General features: G+C 30.6%; 5 protein-coding genes across 9 annotated transcripts; 3 read left to right on the top strand and 2 right to left on the bottom strand.

Annotated features, from left to right (window-relative positions):
* Positions 1 to 1,290: 1,290 nt before the first annotated feature.
* On the bottom strand, positions 1,291 to 2,788 carry LOC122724399 (40S ribosomal protein S28-like). Of its 2 annotated transcripts, none has more exons than XM_043959273.1 (2): positions 2,495 to 2,544; positions 1,291 to 1,729 (listed from the first exon to the last, which is right to left on the bottom strand). In XM_043959273.1, the coding sequence occupies exon 2, from the start codon at positions 1,726 to 1,728 to the stop codon at positions 1,531 to 1,533; it is 198 nt and encodes a 65-aa protein (XP_043815208.1). In that variant the 5' UTR covers position 1,729; positions 2,495 to 2,544; the 3' UTR covers positions 1,291 to 1,530. The 2 variants fall into 2 exon arrangements, 1 of the variants encoding a protein (XP_043815208.1); XR_006351764.1 differs by having other exon boundaries at positions 1,555 to 1,729; positions 2,387 to 2,788.
* A 1,083-nt stretch (positions 2,789 to 3,871) lies between these two features.
* On the bottom strand, positions 3,872 to 6,162 carry LOC110620247 (protein-S-isoprenylcysteine O-methyltransferase B). 2 transcript variants are annotated; one of them, XM_021763898.2, is made up of 3 exons: positions 6,047 to 6,162; positions 4,836 to 4,935; positions 3,872 to 4,727 (listed from the first exon to the last, which is right to left on the bottom strand). In XM_021763898.2, exons 2-3 carry the CDS (start codon positions 4,915 to 4,917, stop codon positions 4,141 to 4,143), a joined length of 669 nt encoding a protein of 222 aa, XP_021619590.1. In that variant the 5' UTR covers positions 4,918 to 4,935; positions 6,047 to 6,162; the 3' UTR covers positions 3,872 to 4,140. The 2 variants fall into 2 exon arrangements, with proteins under 2 accessions (XP_021619590.1, XP_021619591.1); XM_021763899.2 differs by lacking the exon at positions 4,836 to 4,935 and having other exon boundaries at positions 3,872 to 4,835; positions 6,047 to 6,145.
* Positions 6,163 to 8,229: 2,067 nt separating this feature from the next.
* LOC110620022 (40S ribosomal protein S5) lies at positions 8,230 to 10,548 on the top strand. Its single transcript, XM_021763571.2, has 5 exons — positions 8,230 to 8,389; positions 8,469 to 8,586; positions 9,579 to 9,850; positions 10,005 to 10,208; positions 10,299 to 10,548. Exons 2-5 carry the CDS (start codon positions 8,476 to 8,478, stop codon positions 10,351 to 10,353), a joined length of 642 nt encoding a protein of 213 aa, XP_021619263.1. The 5' UTR covers positions 8,230 to 8,389; positions 8,469 to 8,475; the 3' UTR covers positions 10,354 to 10,548.
* Positions 10,549 to 12,167: 1,619 nt separating this feature from the next.
* On the top strand, positions 12,168 to 14,339 carry LOC110620101 (EEF1A lysine methyltransferase 1). Of its 2 annotated transcripts, none has more exons than XM_021763682.2 (5): positions 12,168 to 12,695; positions 12,782 to 12,940; positions 13,380 to 13,461; positions 13,681 to 13,853; positions 13,960 to 14,339. In XM_021763682.2, the coding sequence occupies exons 1-4, from the start codon at positions 12,345 to 12,347 to the stop codon at positions 13,827 to 13,829; spliced, it is 741 nt and encodes a 246-aa protein (XP_021619374.1). In that variant the 5' UTR covers positions 12,168 to 12,344; the 3' UTR covers positions 13,830 to 13,853; positions 13,960 to 14,339. The 2 variants fall into 2 exon arrangements, with proteins under 2 accessions (XP_021619374.1, XP_021619375.1); XM_021763683.2 differs by having other exon boundaries at positions 13,681 to 13,869.
* Positions 14,340 to 15,733: 1,394 nt separating this feature from the next.
* Positions 15,734 to 21,825, top strand: LOC110621283 (rhomboid-like protein 15). Of its 2 annotated transcripts, XM_021765506.2 has the most exons (13): positions 15,734 to 15,876; positions 16,697 to 16,862; positions 17,244 to 17,547; positions 17,865 to 17,897; positions 18,030 to 18,121; positions 18,223 to 18,296; positions 19,267 to 19,361; positions 19,430 to 19,499; positions 20,021 to 20,199; positions 20,749 to 20,806; positions 20,903 to 20,959; positions 21,203 to 21,277; positions 21,366 to 21,825. In XM_021765506.2, the coding sequence occupies exons 1-13, from the start codon at positions 15,853 to 15,855 to the stop codon at positions 21,369 to 21,371; spliced, it is 1,233 nt and encodes a 410-aa protein (XP_021621198.1). In that variant the 5' UTR covers positions 15,734 to 15,852; the 3' UTR covers positions 21,372 to 21,825. The 2 variants fall into 2 exon arrangements, 1 of the variants encoding a protein (XP_021621198.1); XR_006351766.1 differs by lacking the exons at positions 20,749 to 20,806; positions 20,903 to 20,959; positions 21,203 to 21,277; positions 21,366 to 21,825 and adding an exon at positions 20,355 to 20,742 and having other exon boundaries at positions 20,021 to 20,298.
* The last annotated feature ends 1,364 nt before the right edge of the window (positions 21,826 to 23,189 follow it).

The raw sequence follows: 23,189 nt of genomic DNA, 5'->3' as shown, positions 1-23,189 counted from the left end.
AATATAAAATATATAAGTAACATAATTTTTTTAAAAGAAAAAATAAATAATGCTTAAAATATTACATTTATCATATATGCATTACCTTGGCTGAAGTAGGATGGCAACAGATCGAGTATTGTTTTTGGTATCCGATCCGACCGAACCCTAATAGAACAGATTTGAGTAGTTATAATCGGGTTTGGAATGGGTTCAAATTTTAAAAATAATATCCGTTGCGGGTTCGGGTTTTATGTAATACCCACTATCCGAACCGTTTATATAAATAATTAATTTAATATAAAAAATATATTTTATAATAATATTTATAAATTTTTTTATAATTTTTATTTAAAAATTTAAATTTAAATATTCTTTAGAAATATTAAATTTTTTAAATGAAAATTATTAATAAAAAATATTTTTTATATAAATTATTAATTAAAATATATAAGATTAAACGAGTTCGGATTTTATTCGGATAATAATAATCGGGTTTGAAACGGATTCGAATAGTTTAAATATAAATTTAATTTTCACGGTTACCCTATCCGTTTATATTCCTAAAGTAGACATTTTATATAGTCCCTTCTATCTTATCACTTTCCTTGTTAGTGTAATAGAGTAAGGGTTTCATTCTCATTCTTGAGAAGTATTCATCCTTTTCAAGTAGTGAAAATGTCATATTTCTTTTGCTAGTACAAATGGGACTAAATTGTCAAACAACCAACTTTCACTTTCAACCAAAACAGAGCACAGTACACACAATGGAAAACATATGATATCAATTTTACCTTTCAAAAATACAAAACAAGCTAACACGCCGGCAGTTCATACTGCAAAACTTCCCCGATGATTCATCATGAATGATACTTTTTCCTTGGGTAAAAATGGATTTCATCAGGAATTTTTTCTAACCAATTGGTAAGGCATTCCGTTTTCTTTAAAGAATTTGATAGCCTTTTTGAGGCTATTTCTGATGTTATCTTCAACTACTTTTAGTGACCACACCTATTATTAGTGACCATAGTTTCAAACACATGCATTGTTAAAACCAATAGATGTTCAACAACTATAATACTCAAATGCAATAATTCCTTCTCAAGAAATACTCTTACTCATACAAGTTCATATAAATATGTATAAAAGGCCACTTACTCCAGGAAAGTGAAATTATCAAGCAAGGGAGAGTTTGAATCAAGCAAACCCTAATAATCCCTCCGTTAAGCTAATATCATTGTACAACTTGCATGCTATGAATAAAAAACAAGGCCATTAAACATTTTCCCATCCAAAAATGAGATCCAAGCATCACAAATTGGCATTAGCATAGCTACAAATTAAAAAATCCCAACAAAGGAAACCACAATTCACAGCAAATTCTAGGTCTTTTCAAGTACTAAAAAAAACCATATATCGAAATTCACGTCTTGATATTCTCATGAAGAAAAAAGTAATCCAAAAGCATTGGAAATTACTCTTAGCTTCTACAACAAAACAGCCTTTGCTACATCATAAAAAGCATAGGAATGAGAGGCAGAAATACACCCATCAACGTAGTCTCCTAGCTTCTCTTTCAGATTCAAGAAGGGTAAGCACATCTCCTTCTCTAACGGGTCCCTTCACGTTCCTCATGATGAATCGATTCTGGTCATCCAAAAACTTGACTCTGACTTGAGTCACCTGACCCCTTGATCCAGTCCTTCCCATTACTTTTACCACCACAGCATGCTTAATTTGAGCATCCATCCTGCAGGAAACCAAATGCAGGTCAAAGGGAAATTCTAAAAAGGACCAGTTCAAACACATCACTGTATACACACACATACTCCGACCCTTAGCAGCTAAAGAAATCTGCAGGATAAAAATTTGGCCATCCCATTTTGTAGAAGGTATATCTTATCATCAATCTAAAGTGTTGGGTTAAAAAGGAAATTCTGATGCATAATACTTTAAAAAAAGAAGTTTAGGATTGAGGTTGTAGGCCAAAACACGGCATCATCATTAGAAGCTATTGAAAAGAACAGTTTAAAAAAGCTATTTTGTTATTTTATTCTTATAACTAAAAGATGTCAAAAACTCGTTTCAAATCAAAATTTAATATCTGTTACTAAAATGTTTATCAAAGTGTTTCAATGCCAAACGGAATCTTAATATAACAATCCAATGCACAACACTTGCTCAGCAGAGAATCCAAGCTAGTACTTCAATAGTTATAATAGAAAATAAACTTAAACAATCTCATTATATTTACTTTTCCCGCATATACTAGACAAACATCATCTGAACTTGAAAGTTTTGAAGAAAGCTAAAATCCAATAAAACACACCTTTCGAAGCAAAACGATATAAAGTATATATCTTCAGATCCACCAATATCAAACCCAAAAGCAAATTCTAAAACCTACCCAGATATAAATTCAAAGCAACAAGCGAAGATTGCCAAAGGGTAATATTAAATGGGCAGCATACTAAGAGAGCGAGCGACAGAGGAGAGGAAGTGAAGGAGACCGAACCTGGGCTGATAGGAAGAGCGGCCGCTCGTAGTTCTTGTTGCAGCTCTTGCAAGGCGAGAAAAGACTGGCGGATATTTAGGTTTTTAAAGAACAGTGTGATATTTATTTACAATTTTGCCCCAACTTTGGTGGAATTATAGGTGGGTACTATCGTAATTTAATTTGCTCTTTTGTGCCCTAAGGCTGCCGTTTATAGCATGAACAAATTATAATTAAAAAAATGGAAATAAGTTTAATTAATCACTATATTTTTATTGAATTGTCAAATAATTTTTTTGCCACTTTATATTTTTTTAATTATTAAATAAATTCTGATTTAATATAATATCATTTTTAATAAAAAATATTTTTTATAATAATAAAGTTTTAACAATTATTCTAGTACTTTTTAATTTTACGTTAATGAAAATATTAATTTTTGAATATTTCAAATTATAAGAATATTTTATTATTGTAAATATTATATTAAATTATGACTTTTTTTTGAAAGAATAAATTATGACTTATTTAATTCTGAAATAAAAATATATAAGTTTAATTAATTAAAAAATTACAATGAATTTATTTATCATTTGAGTAAGGTTTTAACTGGTTTTATTTCTGTGAAAAATTAAGTTTATACTAACTTTATTTTTTACTATTTTTTTTCCGTTTTAAATATAAAAAATTTTCTTTTTCATGATAATGTATGATTAAAATTTTTAATACACTCGTATTTAATATATATTGAAAAGTTAAAAAAATAATTAATAAATTAATTTTTGTAAGACGAGAAACAAATATATAACTTAAACTCACAAGTCAAATACTAAAATTAATGAATTTAATTTAATTTAACCTATTAATGAATATACCAAGATTATAATTTATTTAAATTTTTATTATTCCCATATGCTTATAAGATTTTTTTTAATCACATCAGCCATTTATCATAGCAAGTGAGTCTATCATTGTAAGAGGAGTAATATTTTTGAAAAAAAATAGATTAAAACCACAACTTCATACCCACTATCGCACATTTCAGATATCTCCATTGAGGCTAAAACGCAGGCAGTTCATACTGCAGAACTCTCTGATGATTCATCATGAATGATCCTTTTTCCTTGCTCTTTTCAAGATCTAACAATGGAATTTCATCAGGATTTTTTTCTGATCAATTGGTAAGATATTCCGTTTTCTTTAAAGAATTTGATAGCCTTTTTGAGGGTACTTCTGATGTTATCATCACCTCAGTAATGCAGGTTTCTAAAAAATTGTTAATCATTACTAACAGATATAATAAACTTTACACCTACTTTTAGTGACCATAGTTTCAAACATATGGAGCTTGCATCATTACAACCTATAGATGTTCAACAACTTTTTAAAAAAAAAAAAAAAACTCAATGCAATAACTCCTTTTGCAATGGTTTATTATCCAAAATAATCAACCGCAAGCATTCCAATCCAAGGCATATACCAGTGCAGCTAGCACAAAGCCATAACATACAGAGATAACTTACCTATGGTTGATCAGTTCAGTTTTGGATGAGTTCGGAATCATCTTGAGAGAACAGCACTGCAGTTTTTATATGCGTTCCTTGAGATGCATATTAGATTAACATTGGTTACATGGATGCAAGTGTGCCACAAGTTCATTAAGGTCTTCACTTGACAAATGGAACCCCAGAAGGAGTTCGCTGAGCATATTCCTCATACTGAGACCCAAAAAAATGTCTCAAGAAATACTCTTCGTATGGTATCCTCTCTGCAAAGAAGCGCCAGACAACAACTGCAAATCCAATGGTTGATATGGGATTACACAGCATTATCTGAGTGCTAACTGACCATATGAAGAAACCAGCATATCCTGGATGACGAACAAATCTATAGATCCCATGAGTAATTAGCTTGTGATGCTCTTCATGATAAATCTTGATAAGATGCGTGAAGGACTGCCCAGCTGTTATAATTGCCATTTTTCGAATAAGTTCCCCAATTAAGACAAGTGCAAGGCCCAAGTTACTAACCCACCAATATTCCTTTAATGCAGGAAACAATGAAATTTCGACAAAGTATTCAAGCAATGAAAATATCATTGCCAGCAGGTAATTCTTGCTGATCAAAAGTGACTTGAGTGTAACATTTGATTTCCCATGAATGGCAACTGCTAGAATGTATTCAGAAATATGAAAGAAGATAATGGCCAAAAACATCTGAGATAATTGTCTGCAGGCTGTGTAACTGTATAAATCTGTCATTTTTGCCAATTCACACAAGTCAATTTCGGTCTCTGAATCAACAGTGCTATGCAGTCTTAGTGACTGGCTACAATAGATACTTCATGAAAGTAACTTCTGACCTGAAAAAGAAGCAAAAATATGTCTCACTAATATTGAATCTTCACTTTGGATATTGCTTAAAAGGTGATTAAAATATGACATCGTCAAAAATGAAATCTTCTGCAAAAGAGAGAAGACACAAAAGTAGAGTTTAGGACTTTGAGAATACGCTATCTGAATCCAGATGTGGCTTTGCTTGGAGATTTGAAATAATCCCCGACATATTTTATCATGAAATCTGAAATATTAATAACCCAAAATATAACCCTATCTTGTCATCTACTAGGAGATGTCAGATAATGACTAACATAATCTCCAAGGAATGAATTAGAATAGATGAAATTAAAGCCATCAGAATAACTTCAAATCACTGGAAGTTAGGACTCAAACAACATAAAAAATGTAGTTTCTACACATAACAATATTAGTTTTTAAATTTCATAACAAACATTTAACACATTTATTGAATCATTCTCATATTCCAATAAAGATGAAGAGTAAAGAAGAATTTCTGTAGGCTTCTAATTGGAAATCCAGTTGCATAACAAATCAAATGATCCAATGAATAAGCTTTTATGAAGAGAGTTATGAACAGTTGAAGATATGCTCATCACCCAATTGTTATATGTACACTTTTATGAGCAACAGTGCAAGTTATGAAATCACATATTATCACCTACTTACAAATTCTGAATTCTCCTTAATTTTGTTCATTTCTTTATCAAATACCACAAGTAGAAATGATTAATTGTTTCATCAGATTCAAATCCATTGCTCTTCAAAAGATTCATACCTTGTCCAACAAATCACTCGTAAAAAGTGCATAACTATAACTAAGCATCCACGCCTCAAAACTAACCCTCAATCACAAATTCATTTTCAACATATGGTTTGCCTAGAGAACACAACCTCATTTAAGCAAAATATCAAACACCTAATCGACAAACAACAATCATTAATTTCAACCCAAACAAATAAAAAGCACTAAAATCCCAAGTTATAAGATCAAAAACTCGTGTTAAACCCTGAAAAAGCTTCAATATCTTAATAGAAATATCCAAATATTTGGGACAACTGTAAACTTTAACATGGAAAAACCAATACCAACATGAACCTCCACAGAATTCACTAAACCCATCTGAGAATTGACTAATTGAGGTAGACATGACAGATGAGAATGAAATTACGTATAAATCTATAGAACTGAAGGAAATGCAGGAGGAAATCGTACCTCAAGCTGGAGATGGCGTCACAGAGGGGAAAGGAAGAAGAGGTTAGGCAATTGACTAGCTAAAGAGGAGTTTCACTTTATTCTTTGGGTTAATTATTATTAGGTCCTTCTAGTTTATCAAACTTAATTAGTTAGTCTTTATCTTTTCAAAATGACCACTTAGCAGAAAAGACCTAATTATTTTATATTTTAATTTAAAGTTTAAATTTTAGATATATTATCTCAAAATTTACATTTTGATATAATTTTGATCACTTTAGTTATTGAATATACAATTAATACTTTTAACGATGATTAATTTTACTTTAATGAATATTTTATAGCACATGACATGTAATCTAAAATAATAATAATATATCTATTATAAAATATTTATACTTATTTTTATAAAATAGAATCCATTTAAAATTAAAATCATATACAAATACTGTGTACTTAATAATAGTTAAATTACTATTATTTTTAAAATTAAATATATTAATTAATTATAAATAAAAATGAGTTAACTGATTTATATTTAAAATATAGAAAAATAAATATATTTTGCAATGTCTCTCTTATTTTATTTTTAAAATTAATTAAACTTATAATAAAATATAAATATTAAGTGAATTCATCTAAAATATAAATATTAAATTAAAATATAAAATAATATAAAAATTTAGCGATTTCAATTAATTGACCTTTTAAATAATTTATTTTTAAAAAACTTTATTATTTAATTTATATAAATATAAAAAAATTCACAAGTCAATTCTTTGATTTTAAAAATTATATTATAAAATCATTAATTTTTAAAAAATATATTAATTATTCATTTTATTAGTTTTAATCACTAAATATTTTACTATTTAAATCTTATAATTTAAAATAATAAATTAATTGATTCGTTCAATTTTATAAAAATTTTACTAATTAATTTTATCATATTTAAAACATTTTAGATTTTTTATAATATTTAACAGTTAAAATAAATTAATAAATTTTTTAAAATTTTAATAATATTTTAATATATTTTTAGAAATAAAAAATTAATATTTTTCTATAATAAAAATAAAATTAAAATTACCTCCAATTTTTAATCATTTTATTAAAAAAATATTATTAATTTTTATAATTTTAATGATATATTTAGTTTGTCTAGATGAAAATAAATTGATTAAGATTTTTTTAAAAAAAATTAAACAGATTAATTTTACAAAATGAATTATGAATTTTTATCGAGATTATTAATAATATCTCATTAAATTTTAATTTATATGAACTTAAATATAAATTTTAAGATTTTATTTACTTAAACAAAGTAAACTAAACTTATTTGAAATTTAATAAAAATTAAGAGACTCATTTAAACTTTTTACCCTTTTAACCACGCACCTTCTAAATATTTTGCTAAAATATACTAATTACTTCAGAAAATTTTTTAATATACAATTTAGCACTTATAATTTTATATAAAAGGTAATTATAATCCTAAATTTTTGTTATTAACATTTAACTTCTGAATCTTATAAATTTATAATTAATTAATTAATATTTGTATTTTTAAATTATCCGTTGTCTAATTTTTTTTCTTATATGAGTTGTAACCCGCTCCTGAAAGGCACTAGGGCTTGTGGGCGCATTCCCTTTTTTTTTCATCAAGGAGTTATTTTTTAGTGTTTGAATACTTGAAAAAATTAAATCATTTTAAAAAAATAACTTCTACTGTTAAAAAAATATATTTTTCACATGTTAAAATTCTTAGCAAGACATATATATAAATTTTATTAATATATATATATATATATATATATATATATATATATATATGTATTTTAAATTTAAATTAAATAATAAAAAATTATTTTATTAAAAAATATTTTTCTATAAAAGCATTTTCCACATAAATAATTTTTTTAAAAATATTTTTTAAATATAAATTATTTTTTTAAATAAATAAAATCTAAAATATATTTTAACATGTTTTTTGAAAAATAAAATAAAATAAAATAAAATTATAATAATTAATTTATAAGCTATTACTGTATAAAAAAATAATTTTAAAATAAAAATATGGGTAAAAATTACTAGACATAAGAGTAATAAATAATACCAAGAGTTGTGATTGTAATCGGTAACTTTGCAAAAAAATTCTTCAAAGCAGAGAGGCCCAAAAGCCCACTAAAATAAAGGATGGTTATACAGTAGACCATTCCATACTCGATAATCCCCAACTAAACCCTAGTTGCTCCGCTATAAATTTTTTCCTTCAAAAGCTTTTCTCTGTTACGTGTCTGTTCGCAGAGCCGCATCACTCATTCATCTCGCTCGCTTCTTGCTCTTCAGCTATTCGAATTACAGGTTTTGTAGCGCGTCTTGCTGCAATTTTACTATGAAATAATAGGTTCTTTTTTGTAACTATTATGTGTCTTGTCTGCAGGTAAGCAATGGCGGCAACGGTAGCGGCAGCTGTGGCGGCGACGTCATTGGCGGCAGAGCCTACACAGCCTTACAATGAAGTGAAACTCTTCAACCGCTGGACCTTTGAGGAAGTTCAGGTTAAATGTTGTTCCTTTTCACTTTCAATCATTTTAATGTTATTTGATTATAGTAAGTGTATTTTGTTCATGATTGATGTTTGAACTTGGTCTTGTTTAATATTATTTGCAATTGCATGTATATGTAGATATGTGTTATTATGTAATTTGTTTTTATCGCTTGATCTGTTTTTCTTGGTTTTGAGTAATATTTAGTTGTTAATTTTGTGTTAACCAGTTATTGTGTTCTCTTTCTCTATGGTATAGAATTATGTTTAGCTTTTTGTCATTTGTTCCTGTAAAATGTAAATATTATCAGTCGGTGTGCTTAATATATAATAAATGTTGCTGTCGCAACTCAGCAATAATAAATAATGTAAGTCTGGAATTTTTTTGCTTTATGTGCCTCGCAGTAAGTCGTAATTGAGTGAAGAGAATAAAGAATTGTCTACAAATTATATAGCTGTGGCATTTAATATGTCTTTGTAGGTTGCTTTCTCATGTTACGTTGAGGGCTCAATTTGCTGGGCTTCATTTTAATTTGTATCTGATGTCTGCATACTTGGACACAGTAAGGTGCTCACTTCATCTAACTGGTTTTGCATCTTTTACTGAAATTGTGGTCAATAAAGTTTGCTTTACTGTGCCTGTCTTGAAAACTACACTTTTTTGAGATATTGTATTCTGTTGCTCTTTTAATGTTTATGTTTATATAATTGCAATACTTGTCCCTTCATAGATTCAATAATTAAGTGCTTGCTTAAACCATTGTTGTTGCCACATGGAGTTAGATATGCTGGTGCCTGTTCCATGACTTTGCAAACTGATTACCCTGTAAATATTTAGTTTGTTAGTTAGATCTTACTACACCTTTGGATCTTGTATCTTTAATTGGACTGCATTGTTTATATCCGTGAGTTGGGGGCATTTTCATGTGATATTCAAAATTGATATGATAAGCTCAATTTTGTTTCAATTGGCTGCCTTATTGGATAAATTTTTTTGTACATTAGGTCAATGATATTTCCTTGAGTGACTACATTGGGGTCCAGCCAGCAAAGCATGCCACCTATGTTCCACACACTGCTGGGAGATACTCGGTTAAGCGTTTCAGGAAGGCCCAATGCCCAATTGTAGAGAGGCTGACAAACTCACTGATGATGCATGGTAGAAACAATGGAAAGAAATTGATGGCGGTTAGGATTGTGAAACATGCTATGGAAATAATTCATCTTCTAACTGATCAAAACCCAATCCAAGTAATTGTGGATGCCGTGATTAACAGGTGCAGTATTTAGTTTTTATGCTGTAGCAATATTGGAATTGCATATTAACTGTGTATGCTTTTTTGCTGCATGATGCATTGTTTAATTTACATTAGCAACCTTCATCTGTCTCTCAATTTTCTCATTGGTTATCTATGTTGTATGTCACTACAGTGGGCCTAGAGAAGATGCCACTCGTATTGGTTCTGCTGGTGTTGTGAGGCGTCAAGCTGTGGATATTTCTCCTCTGAGGCGTGTTAACCAGGCCATCTATCTGCTTACCACTGGTGCTCGTGAAGCTGCTTTCAGAAACATCAAGACTATTGCGGAATGTTTGGCAGATGAGCTCATTAATGCAGCAAAGGGCTCTTCCAACAGGTTGAATTTCATTTGTACTTCTTGTCCTCTCATTTTGTGAGTTTGTTGTTATCTGTTATGCTTACTGCTTGTCATGACCCTCCTTTCCAGCTATGCAATCAAGAAAAAGGATGAGATTGAAAGAGTTGCCAAGGCTAATCGTTGAGGAATCAAAGCAGAGGATGGGCAGTGGAAAAGATTTTTGTTGGTCTATCAGGATTTGTCTAGTTCTGTTCTGAACATTAGCATACTAATGATGTTTATTTGTGGCAAAGATTGCTTTTTCATTTTTTCGCCGAGTTCTATCATATTATAAAGAATGCATCAGCGACTTAAATTGCTCAAGTGATTTTTAGTTTTATATTGGCGTATGGGTTCTAAATTCTAATTGCACAGATAAATTTGAGTTCTGTGATGATTGCTAGGAATAAGTCCAATTAATTCCTGTATGTTTACGTAAGTGCCAAATTGAACTATTTAAATTTTTCGGCTGGTTAAATTCTTATACTTTTAATAAGAGCTATATAAATTTCGATATAATATAATATTATATTTTTAAAAAAATAAAATATTTTGTACAATATTAAAAAATTAGTATTTTAATTAGCATAAAAATTAAAAAATTTATAGAAATGATAAAATTTTATTAAAATTATGAAATGAAATTTCATTATTTAAATATATTTTTATTGATGAAAAATAATGTTTTATTATTAAAAAATTATGTGACGTTTTATTTTGTCGGTAAAAAATTTAATTAAATTTATTTAGTTCTTGATTAAAATAACGTGACTTAATTATAAAATTATATGTGATGTTTTTCAACCTTGGGGACATCGATAAGATTTGCTATACCTGATTCCGGCTTAACCTTCTCCTATGTGGGTACTATGCATTTTGCACTGCGTTTTTTCAAGTTGCGCCTAAAAATGAACGCAAATAATGAAGATAATATTTAAGTGAACGGGATCCTTCTGGCCTTTCAATTATTTTTCACTTAGAAGTCACCTGGTGGATTTTGAGATTATCCCCAGTAGGATTAAATATACAGTAACAGTTATACCATATAAGTACTTCTATATGTTGTATTTATATGTTATATTTATATGGTATAATAAATTAATAAAAAAATAATAAATAGATATATATTCTAAAAATTAGATGAATAAACTCTTAAAATATAAATATTTTAATTACTTCATACATTGATATAAACAGATAAAAGAATTAAATAATAAACGGTCTAAACATGCAATCATTATTTATTAAATAAAAAAAAATTAATTAGTTTTTTCAAATAAATCAATAGTCTTGAATTTATTTTATTTTTTTACCTGCAAAAGGATGTATTGCAAGGTTTATTATGAAAATGGTTAGAAATATCCAAGTGTTAGAAGCTCTAAAAGAAAGAAAACCAACCATAAATATTATCATCTACTCTGATTTAGTAGCATGATAAACCATGAGCTTTTCATAACTCAATTTCCTACTAAAAGAAAAATACGATGCAACAGAGCTAGAGGGATAAGGATAAAGTAATTTATAACATTGTTTCTAAAATTTAATAAAATACAGTTTAGTCTTTATTATTTTAATAAAAAATAATTTAACTATAATATTTTATTATGTTAATAAAATAATTATTTTATTAGAATTTACGGTTAAATTATAACAATTTAATTATTTAAATTTTATTTTTATAATAATTTAGTTTTTAATTTTAATTATTTGTAATAATTTAATTTTTATTTTTTATAGTTCTAATTCAGTTTCTCAATTTGAGTGATTTTTTTAATTAACAATTGACTGATAGTAAATTTAATAAAATTATTTTTTTAATAAAACAAAACATTAGGGGATTTAATTGTTTATTATTAAAAGAATAGGGACCAAATTCTAGATTTTGTTAAACATAAGGGACTAATACAGTAATACTTTACCCGTAAAGATACTGGGTTGGTTGTCTTTGGGCCTCGACTTTTCAATTGCTCCACAATACGGATCCAGCAGTCCCACACTACACTAACCCTTCTCCCAAACACCCCCCCAACCCATTTGGCCATTTTGCCTCCGGTGCTCTGCTATTCTTTCCTCGCCGTTGCTCTCCAGTCTCCGCCGTCAGTGACAGCGAAGCTCCAGGCTTCTCGAACCAGGGGGATGGAAGAAGAGCTCGATAAATCAAGAAGTGGTAGCGTTTTGGATAGGGACGATGATGATGATGATGATGACCTGCCAATGCTTAGTTCCCATGCTCTAGCGGCTCTTAAAGAGTTCATCGAAGAACAGAACCAGTTAAATGTTGAAAAGCACAGTGAAGAAACCGGACATGAAGAAAGTGGCGAGAAGGTGACCTTAGTAGCTGAAGATTGGAGGCTCAGCCAATTCTGGTACGATCCTTTAACCGCAGAGACCGTTGCCAAAGAGGTTATTGCTTTGCTAGGCAACAACTCCAATCCCAGTTCTCGAGTTGCTTGCATCGCGTGCCCTACTCTCTATGCCTATATTAAGGTTATAAAATCAAGAAATGAGCAGTCCTTGATCATGGGTTTCTTTTATTTGTGTCTTGATTATTTACTTTTTGGTTGTTTTTTCAGAAAATTAAACCGAATGTTTTTGTGCAATTGTTGGAATATGACAAAAGATTTGAACAATATGGAAGTGATTTCACGTTCTATGATTACAATCAACCTGAAGAGTTGCCTTCTGAACTGAAGCAGGCTTTCCAAGTTGTAGTTGCTGATCCTCCTTACCTGGTTAGACATTGTTTTAATACCTTAATCATGCCTTATAAGGATACCATATTGTTATTGTTAAGTGTCCTATCAACAAATTCGCATTTTATAATGATTTCACTTTTGATTTATAGTTTCATAAAATTTCTGTTGCGGACTTCTGCTATGTTTTTAGTTTCTGGGTTGTGCATACTTTTAAAGGCTCTTGTGCAAGATATACACCAAATGAAACCAAGTATTTTGTTCGAGTTACACATTAGGTTTGAGATTTGAAATGGGTTCAACCGTCTCTTTGACTCATTCTAGATGTTTAGTTATGTAGCAGAACCCCCTTTTCATCATTGTGAAACCATGGAAATGTAATATATTTGTTTTTTTGTTTCATTGTCTGTAAACTGCAAAACTGTTCAAGTGTCATGACAGGGTGGTGATCTCATTTAGCCGATGTTTATGGTTGCAGAGTAAGGAGTGTTTGGAAAAGGTTACTGAAACAATTTCGTTTCTCGCAACACCTGAAAAATCCCACTTGCTTCTGCTCACTGGTAACCGCTTGTTCTCCCCTCCAAACATAATTGCTTGTATTACTTGGCTCTTTCTCATTTGCAATTCTGGCAGCTCTTTCTAGCACAATCTAGCATATGTGGAGAATGAGTGATTTGGTTATTTAGAATCTGGAGTTTTCTAGAATCAGATATCTATCGATATTGACATTACTTCAAAAATTTTCAAGGTCTAAGGGATTGTGATTCCATGCATTGTAGGGGAGGTGCAGAGAGACAGGGTTGCTGAGCTCTTAGGCTTGCATCCATGTGGTTTTAGGCCTCGACACTCCAGCAAACTGGGGAACGAGTTTAGGCTGTTCACAAGTTATGACCCTGGAATGAGATTGGGAGGGTGGGAGCTGGAGTAATATATGCGGATCTTCTTGAATATGGTGAGCTAATGACATTGTGAGTATACAAACATACTTTACAAGTACTCTGTGCATGGCATTGCACATTGTCTACAATATATTTGTGATGAACATTTTTTATTTGCAGATTACTTGAAACTGAAAAATTCCAGGTTCAAAGTTTTACTCTGGATTAGTTCACCTTATAGGAGAAAGATCAGACCACAATTTGATGCTGAGTCTTTTGTCATGGGAAGCAAGATTGTGGATGGAGTTTTTCCTTGTCAGTTTGTAGTGATGTGTTATGAATGTTCCTTTTTAGTGATGTAGGTGCATTCCACATATTTCCATTATCAGTCTTTGGCCCTCAAGTGTCTTTAGGTTCCATTTTTTTTTTGTTTGCCTTTCTGTCATCAGTCAGATTTGATTTGTAATGTAGAATTTTAAATTTATTTGTAAGCAAAACATTAAGAACATAGAATGTCTCAAGCTTTCTTAAATTAGAATTTGGTTAGATCTTTCACAGCATGTGTATGCCATTTCCATAACTATTGATCATGGTGTGTTCTATATAGGTCGTACCATGACCAATTTTTAACATCTAATCGTTCATACAACGTTTTCTCGTTTTCTTTGAGTCAATAGAAACATGAATTTGGTGATGCATGACTCAAAGAAAACATGAATTTGGTGATGCATATCATCATATGCAAAGCAAGTACAATGAGGGATTACTAGCACAACAAAAATTGAAAAAGCAGAATTTGTAAGCACAAGAAAAAAAAAGGGCAACTTTGAAATGCTTGGAAAACTATGCAAATGATCTGTTAGGGCTCTTCTATTTTCCCCTCAATTTTTTAACTCTCTCTTTATATGTGTGTGTGTATATATATATATATATATATATTTGAATTTCCTTAGGGAGGTTAGGGGTGATTCAGAGGACAGATATTGTTGGGGCTTGGGGGCTTGGAGGCTTGGAGTGGGGCATGGATTTGGTGGTACCATCCAACAACCTTACCATTCAATAACTGATCATTTTCTAGAACTAGCTAGTAGCTACATGTAGTTTTAGTTATTTCTGGATTCTGGTATAGTGAATGTATAAGGTGAGGTTGCCTGTAATTTTCACAACATTTGAGTGGTCTTGCTGAATTGAAAGGCCAGATTCTACTCTCTAATTAGCTTCACGGGTTTAAACGTTATAGTTTAAGTGATAAATTTTTATCATTAGAGTTTGCTCTACCTAATTTCTATTGTCTCAATTCTATTAATCAAACTCTGTATTCACTTTGCAAGAAAATAATTTTTCATTTATAAAAGATTTTCATAAAAGACACCCATATAAAATTCACCTAAAAATATTGGCTTATAAACACTGTTAAAATCTTGAATTCTTAAAAAATATAATTTAATTGATTTTTTTATTAAATTTTTTGTTTAAAATAAATTTCTCTTTAAAGAATTAAAATTATGTATTGTTTTATAAAAATTTATTTAATTTTTTTTTTATTATTTCAAATAAAGAAAAAAAAAAAGATTATTTATGGGATTTTGTTAACCCCTTGCATAGAAAAGGGGGAAAAAAAATTCTTTTAAGAGGATAATATTTCACATCAAAAGACACAAAATAAACATGCACCCTCATTACTATCCTGTAAAATGATCATGTATAAAATTGAAACATATTAATAAATTAGAATCACATACGGTTGTTTTCAAATTAGGCTGATTTCTCTTACATTGTTAAAAAAAAAAAATCATTTTATTTTTTCAATTTTATTTTCATTATAATTACCCTTCTCATTTCCATTTTATTTTGGATTAAGCTTAATAAGTTGTATCCTCATAACTAAAATATAAATTTAATTTTTAGTGGCCCGGTACCAAAGCCCGGACCCGATATCAGTCGAAACGGTTAGATCTTGACCCGAAGTACAACTGGGACGTCGTGTGTTCTATAAGCATGGCAGTTATATCATTTATTCATTTACAATTCAAAACGAAAATTGCAAAGAAAAGTTGAAGTTGAAGCTAGGAAATGAGACCTAACATTGTCACCGAGGTGAGCTATCGATCTTCAGTTTCCTTCTTCACTCGTCAATCCCAATGCATAGCGTTAGGGTTTCTTAATTCTAAAATTTTCCTCCTTTGGTTGTTTGGTTGTTGGTAAAATGTGGGAAAAGCAATGCAAATTTTTAATCTCTCTTTTTTCCTTAAGAGAAAAGGAATCTCGCAACTCGCAACTGATTGAGCGAAGGCTTCGCGTAACTCTGTTAATTACTACTGTTTGACTTGGTTGACGATTTCTCTCTCTCTCTTTTTTCCTTCCCTGGAAACATCACTGACCTTTTTTCTCTTTAATCGCTCTATCTACTCTTAACAATCAAGCAGAGATTATGGGAATTGTTTTTTGGCGGAATTTTTCTGTTACTGCACTTGTTAGCTGTTTGTTTATATGTTAATGTTTGACGTCTTGAAATTATAGACCAAGAAAATGCAGGAAGAATTATTTTTTTCCTATTCTAATTGGGATATATGTAGATCTCTATTGCAACTTTCTTTCGTTTTTTTTTTCTTTTTTCTTTTCTGGTGTTTTGAAATGGTGAAATTCTGTTTTATTTGATCCATTCCTTACTATGAGGAGGCTGAAATGAACTAACTTAAGAAGTGGAATTGAAATGGCATCTAAGGATGAGGAAGATAGGAGATTCCTCTGGCTTTTTAATATAGTTGGTCTGTTAGGCTAATATCTTTGCCAAATTAACCTGAAATTATTTTCAGTACAAAATTAGTTAGAAAACATGCAAATCAGGTCTTTCTATGAGAATTATACAGCTTTTCTTATGCTTTGATCATACCCTTTGTTTTTTATTGGTCTACAGGCAGGATTGCCTACTAGAGTGGGACAATGGTGGGAAAGCATTCCATTTCTAACTTCTGCTGTGGTGGTTGTTTGTGGGACCATTTACTTGGTTTGCCTCTTCATCGGATATGACTCCTTTTATGAAATATGCTTCTTGCCATCTGCCGTTATATCACGATTTCAAGGTAGATTCACATCAGATGATGCATTTTCATATACAATTATAAGGAAAGTAAGCTTAGAAAAATCCTTATGCTTTTTTTTTTCTTTTTAAATTTTCTTTCCTGTTGTTTCCTTTTCTGTTTAGCCTGAAATCTGGGTTAGAATATAAACCATGAGATTTAGGCAAACTTTATCTGATCTGACATTATTAGTTAAGACTTTAGGCAGTTATTGCCTTATTAGAAACCTTTATTGATAGATTATATGGATATATAGTCGTGTTTTAAATTAATCAATCTTATTCTAGGAAGGGATCAGATCCTTTATTTTCATCCCTTGCACTTGTATGTGTTCATAATTCATGCTAGGCTTGGAAATATGAACTTCAATCTTTTCTTGTGCAGTTTACAGGATTTATACTTCCATTGTTTTTCATGGTTCATTGCTTCATGTGCTGTTCAACATGCTGGCTTTGGTGCCCTTGGGTTCTGAACTTGAGAGAATCATGGGATCTATCCGCTTGCTGTACTTGATAATTCTGTTGGCCACAAGCAATGCTATATTTCATCTTCTAATAGCATTGTTGGTAGCCCATAATCCTTTTCATGCATACCAGAATCTCATGGATGAGTGTGCAATTGGCTTCTCTGGAATCCTATTTTCTATGATTGTGATAGAGACGAGTTTGAGTGGAATTCAGTCAAGGAGGTTTGTCTTTATTTATTCTTGCTATGAAATTATGCTCCCGATTGTTTTTCCGTTATCTTCGGTATTTAATTTTGCAACAATGACTAATATTTTCTCCGCCTTGTGGGTGCGAGCCTGGACATGCATAGATGTATATGAATGAGATCTCTTTTGATTTTTTTATTAAGTAAAAAGCATAATGAATTTTTGTGTTTTGTCAGTGAATTATTTTTATAGATTTACTCAAATATGCATGATGAAGTCATCCTTTTTTCTTATCTAATTTATCTTATGTTTGAGCTGTATATTTATTGAGTTTAACTTCTTTTCTTTTGCAGTGTGTTTGGTCTCTTTAACGTTCCTGCTAAGTGGTAAATACTGTAACTTCTCCAAATGATTCATACACAAGCACAAAACGATATTCTGTATGCTTGATTATCTTATTTTTCAGCATTTACTTGAAGATGTAGCAATAGCATCCTTAGTTGAAATATGTGTTTCAGGTATGCATTTATCTTGTTGATAGTATTCCAGCTTCTCATGTCAAATGTCTCTTTACTTGGACATCTGTGTGGCATCTTGTCAGGATTTGCATGTATGTAATCCTTTTTCCACAAAAGATTTATAATTTTGTCCTCTGCATTTTGCTTTATGAACTTCATTAATTCAAACTTTGTCTCATCCTTAAATTTTCAGATATTTATGGCTTTTTCAACTTCTTGATGCCGGGATCAACTTTCTATTCTGCCATTGAGGCCTCCTCTTTTCTTGTAAGTACATTGGTGTGACTAGCTTGTGACATTGATTTTCCTTTCCTCATTTGTTTGTCAGATGGCTTCTCCATGTTTGGCTACTTAATTAACTAGGATTCTACACTTCTTAGTAGATGCAGCAAGTTCTAGGACCAACTGAAAACCCACCCAATAAAAGGCACACGATTCCATGCAGACCTGAAATTTTAGGTTGAGTTACAGTAATCTGAGTAACAAAAATAATTTATTTTAAATTTTAAAAATTCTGAAGTCTGAAAAAAAATTTTGAAAAATAAAAACAAAATAATATAAAAGAAATTCAGACCCGAGATAATTAGAGAAATGGCCTTGAGTTGACCTCTTAGGTAACCTAAGCCCACAAGAACCTGAGGAACTGGAACTTGCATGCAAAATGGCACCAATGTCCCTCCCAGCCACTCCCTATCACATACCTTTTCCACCTTCTCTTCTTAATTCTTATTTCACTGATTTATAAATTCCTTCTGCTAGTTTGCTTTTTTGTCAGGAAGCAACTAACAGTATGTAAAATGATTCAATAAATTATAAGCATACATATAACTCATGAAATAAATGTATTGTCCTTCTGAATATTTTTTTACTCACGAAATTCAGTTATGTCAACTTCTTGAAGCTCACCAAGTCTAATTTTTGTCCTAGTCACTTCACCCTGGGTTATGGTAAATGTTCTCTTATAACATTCTAAACTGATGCTGATTGATTCAAACTCTAAGCCTTGGAATTTTCCATGTCAAAATTCAGGCCTGTAATTGATCTGTAGTACAGTTCTGCTTATAAAAGGGCTTCCCAGATGCCTACTATGATGCTTCTGTTGCACTTTCTAGTAACATATAACTTTGCATTCATCTGTTTCCATCAGCTATATCCTGTCTTTTGCCTGTGCTTTTGTGTGTATCTTTTTCTGTGCAGTGCATAAGTCAGGTCTGATCCATTGATTTGTGGTTTTCAGTCTTCTTGTGTGAGACGACCAAAATTTATTATGTGCACTGGTGGGAATTCTTCAGCGTATATACCCACATATTCCAGCCAAAACACGACTTCAAGGTAAATTTTGCTTTTATAGCAAAAGTTTTATTCCTGCGGGATGTGCACTCAGAAATTTAAATGAACAGTGGATTATTATCTGGAAACATATGGAGGAACTTGTCTTCGTGGATACCACAGAGGGAAACATCTGTTCAGGTACCGAGTTGTTTACTTTTGAAGGTTCTTTGTTTTTCTTTCTTTCTTTTTTTTTTCCGCATGTTTTAGATGACTCTATGATGTAGAAGGCCATGATGCTGGCCATTGCTGCACTTGCCAAAGCAGGTAACTAGTAGTGATATTGAAGTGGGATCTAAACCTTGAGCAATATAAGTAAACTGGCAGTTCTCAGGACCCAAGATTATGAATTTATGCTTGCGTTGCACAATGTTGTACATGCTGATAATTCTAATATCATGGTAGTATATTTGCAAAGATGCAAGTAGGATTGTCATTGGACAAACATTTAGTTCGTCTGTTGTGTGTGTAATCAGTTAAGGCATTGAGACATAGAAGGTATCATAGTGTAGGATGATTAACTTCAAAACACATTTTTTGTAGTAGGACAGAAGCATGGTGCATACTTTTAATGCTTCCGTTGTCTTACTAATCCTTAAGTCTTTTAGTGAATGGTTGGTTGAAGTGATATTCAAGTTGATCTCTTGTTTAATAATGTGCAGTCAACACAAGACAGCAGGTTTCCTGGGAGGGGAAGAACTCTTGGTTCTACAGGCAGTCAAGTGATTCCTGCTGTCAATTCAGATTCTAACCTGCAGGCGAGACTCTTGGATGATAGCAACTCAGACAATTCATCAAATTTGGGTGTAACGGGTACAGTAGAGAGACTATCAGATGGAAGGTATCAGGAAGTTTTCTTCCATGCATCTGATAGATCATCTTAAAGACCAAATCCTGGCCTAGCCTTGAAAACTTTTGATTCTTAAATTTTGTCCCAAAATGTGGATATAGACTTGATTGTTCTTAAGAATAATATGAGAAGTCTTGATGTATAACTATATATCTTTGGGAATATTTTCAAGTGTGCTTATTTTTATGAAGTAGAATAGAAAAAGTGATTTAATGGTCTTTACAATGTAATGATTTAATTGCTGCTACAGATAATTCAAGCATTGGAGAATCTAGTATCTAACAGATGCTAGCATTATAGATATCTAATTACACAATGCTATATACACATTTAAACATATGTGCATGTGTCAGTACAGTTGCATGTATTTTTCTATTCTGGGACCCAATATTTATGCCTCGTCTAATAAGAGGAAGGCTGTTCAATTGTAATATGTTCATTGTTAAATAGCATTGATGGCATTGTACTATGTTCACTTTTTGGCCCCATTTTTCATCCAAACAAGTGAAAGGTCATTTCTCTTTTGTTCTTGGAATGCAGGAGGTCAGGAGTAGGTAATACAGTTCCAGCAGCTCCAGAAGGTCCTACACGCCATCAGGTGTCTCTTGTTAATTTGAGAGTCAGATTTTAGTTCCTATTTTCTTGATTTTTGCCTGTGTTTAAAATTTTTGTTGTTCTATGGTCTTGGATTCAGGATTCAGTTGCTTCTGATGAACAAATCCAAAAACTTGTATCTATGGGTTTTGAGAAGGTAAACAAGATGGTAACACTTTTCCATACTTTGATTTATCTATAACAAAAAGAAAATGAACTTAAAAGAGATTTGAGGTCAATTATATTTGGAATATAATTGAAATGACATCCATGCAAAATTTAGCATATGCACAGCAGATAGGTAGAGATGGTAGTGACGTACAGAACAAAAAAAAAAAGGCTGGAAAGGAAAGGTTGCTATGGTTCATTTGCTGATGCAAATGCCTTTTCATTGTTTCAGACACAAGTTGAAGTTGCACTAGCAGCTGCTGATGGAGATCTTAATGTAGCAGTTGAAATTCTTATGAGTCAGCAGGTGTGTAAATAAGAGTTGTTACTTTACACGTATCCAGAGCTTTAGTTGTTTCAATTCTAACCAGAGAATTACGTCAATTGATTTCTAGGGGTAAATTGCAAAATAATCTAAGCCATTGACTCATCAGATATGAATCTCCCTGGGTACTCTGTTCAACTTTTCTTGTTGCCACCTATCTGAAATCTCATATGTGGATGCACTTCATTGATAGCTTGTTCAACAAAAGTAGGAGGAAGGGGAAAACTTTTTGAGCATGAACCTGTGACTAACTTCTGTTGAAAGAAAGGGCTAAACTGGTAAAATGTTGTCAACAAATTGGAAAGAGACTGCTGTACTGATAAACTGATGATGATCTCTTTATGGTTGTATAAATGTTTAATACTTCGTAGATGTATAAAAATTATGCTTGAAATAAGTTGATCAAGAGTCTCTAGGTCAGCAAATCTTAAAGCTGCTACTGTAATCCTATCTATGCAGTTCACCTGCGGCATTGAATCCAAATCATATACCCTATCGATATTATAATTTTAGTTCTGCTTTGAAACTCACTTTTCATGACTTCTCTCACAATATTTTTGCATCTTCTAACATCTGAAATTGTTCCCTGGTGATCTGGATGCTTGGTAGATAATTTTAATCCTATGTCAGCTGCTTCATACTAGGAAGTATTGGAATAAATGCCGATACGCCTAACTTGTGCACCTTTTCTCCATTTTTGGGTGTCAGCTCATTTCACCTGGAATAATAAATTGTCATATTTGTGTATGGTTCTGCTTTCCACTGGGCATTTCCTGTTTTTGAATAAAGAGCAAGAAATGCAGAATTTGAACTCACAAAAGTTCTCATTCTGTTGTGAAGAGCTGTTGGAAAATATCTGTTCCTTTCCCATCTTTCTATAATGGATCAAACAACGTAAATTCTCAATGCATGATTAGCTCATCAAGAAATAGCTATTTCTATGTGCAAATGCGTGACAGAGAGGTGCAGGTTTTTCTCCGTTGAAATTCTGTATGGATGAATAATGCATCCATGTACAATACAGCCTTGCTTTGCGCATATTTTGCACAGAATACTCTTGAACCGCTGGTTGTTGATCCATGTACATTTGCACGCTCCTTACTTTCTGCACTGCCTGAACATAATAATTAAAAGCAATTACCCTTTGTTAAAATAGAAGGAAAATAAAATTGGATTAATAATTTCTCTTATTTGGAAAGGGAGGGAATTTCTTAAGAAAAAAATAGTAAGCTTTATTTTCTTCTTTGTTATTTTCTCTCCGGAAAAAAGTATTAAATAAAAAAATGAAAAAAGTATTAAATAAAAAAATTTAAACGTTTATGTTAATTTATATAGATAATAAAATTAATTTTTTTCAATTTATTAAAGGATTAAGATTTAAAGTTTTCTATTATTAATAAAACATATTATCTTTTAATTTAAATTTTATATTAAAATTAAATATATCTTATATTTACTATATGTAATAGTCAATATATTATAAATAAATTCATACTATATAAAATATTATATATAAATAATATATATTAAAATATTTTATTAAATGTTTATAGTTAATATTATAAATTATGTGTATATTTTTTATATTTAAAAAATTTTACTTTTTATTAATAATTTATAATATTATATAAAAGTAAAAATAGAAAATAAATAATGAGATTAATAAAAAAATATTATTATTATAATAATAATATATATTTAAAAATTATTTTATTAGTAAATAAAATTTTAAAAACTATATTGTAATTTATCATTAATTTTTTTAAATTCAATTTAGTTATCTTAACTATAATTTAACTATAATTATAACAAACTGAAAATATTTGTATTTATTATTCAAAATTTAAAATATTAGATATAAATATAAATTATAGTAAACATTTAGATTTTTTCA

The sequence above is a fragment of the Manihot esculenta genome, chromosome 8 (assembly GCF_001659605.2).
Source record: "Manihot esculenta cultivar AM560-2 chromosome 8, M.esculenta_v8, whole genome shotgun sequence".
Taxonomy (NCBI): domain Eukaryota; kingdom Viridiplantae; phylum Streptophyta; class Magnoliopsida; order Malpighiales; family Euphorbiaceae; genus Manihot; species Manihot esculenta.
The sequence above is the reverse complement of the archived record's forward strand: the minus strand, read 5'-3'. Positions and strand labels throughout refer to the sequence as shown.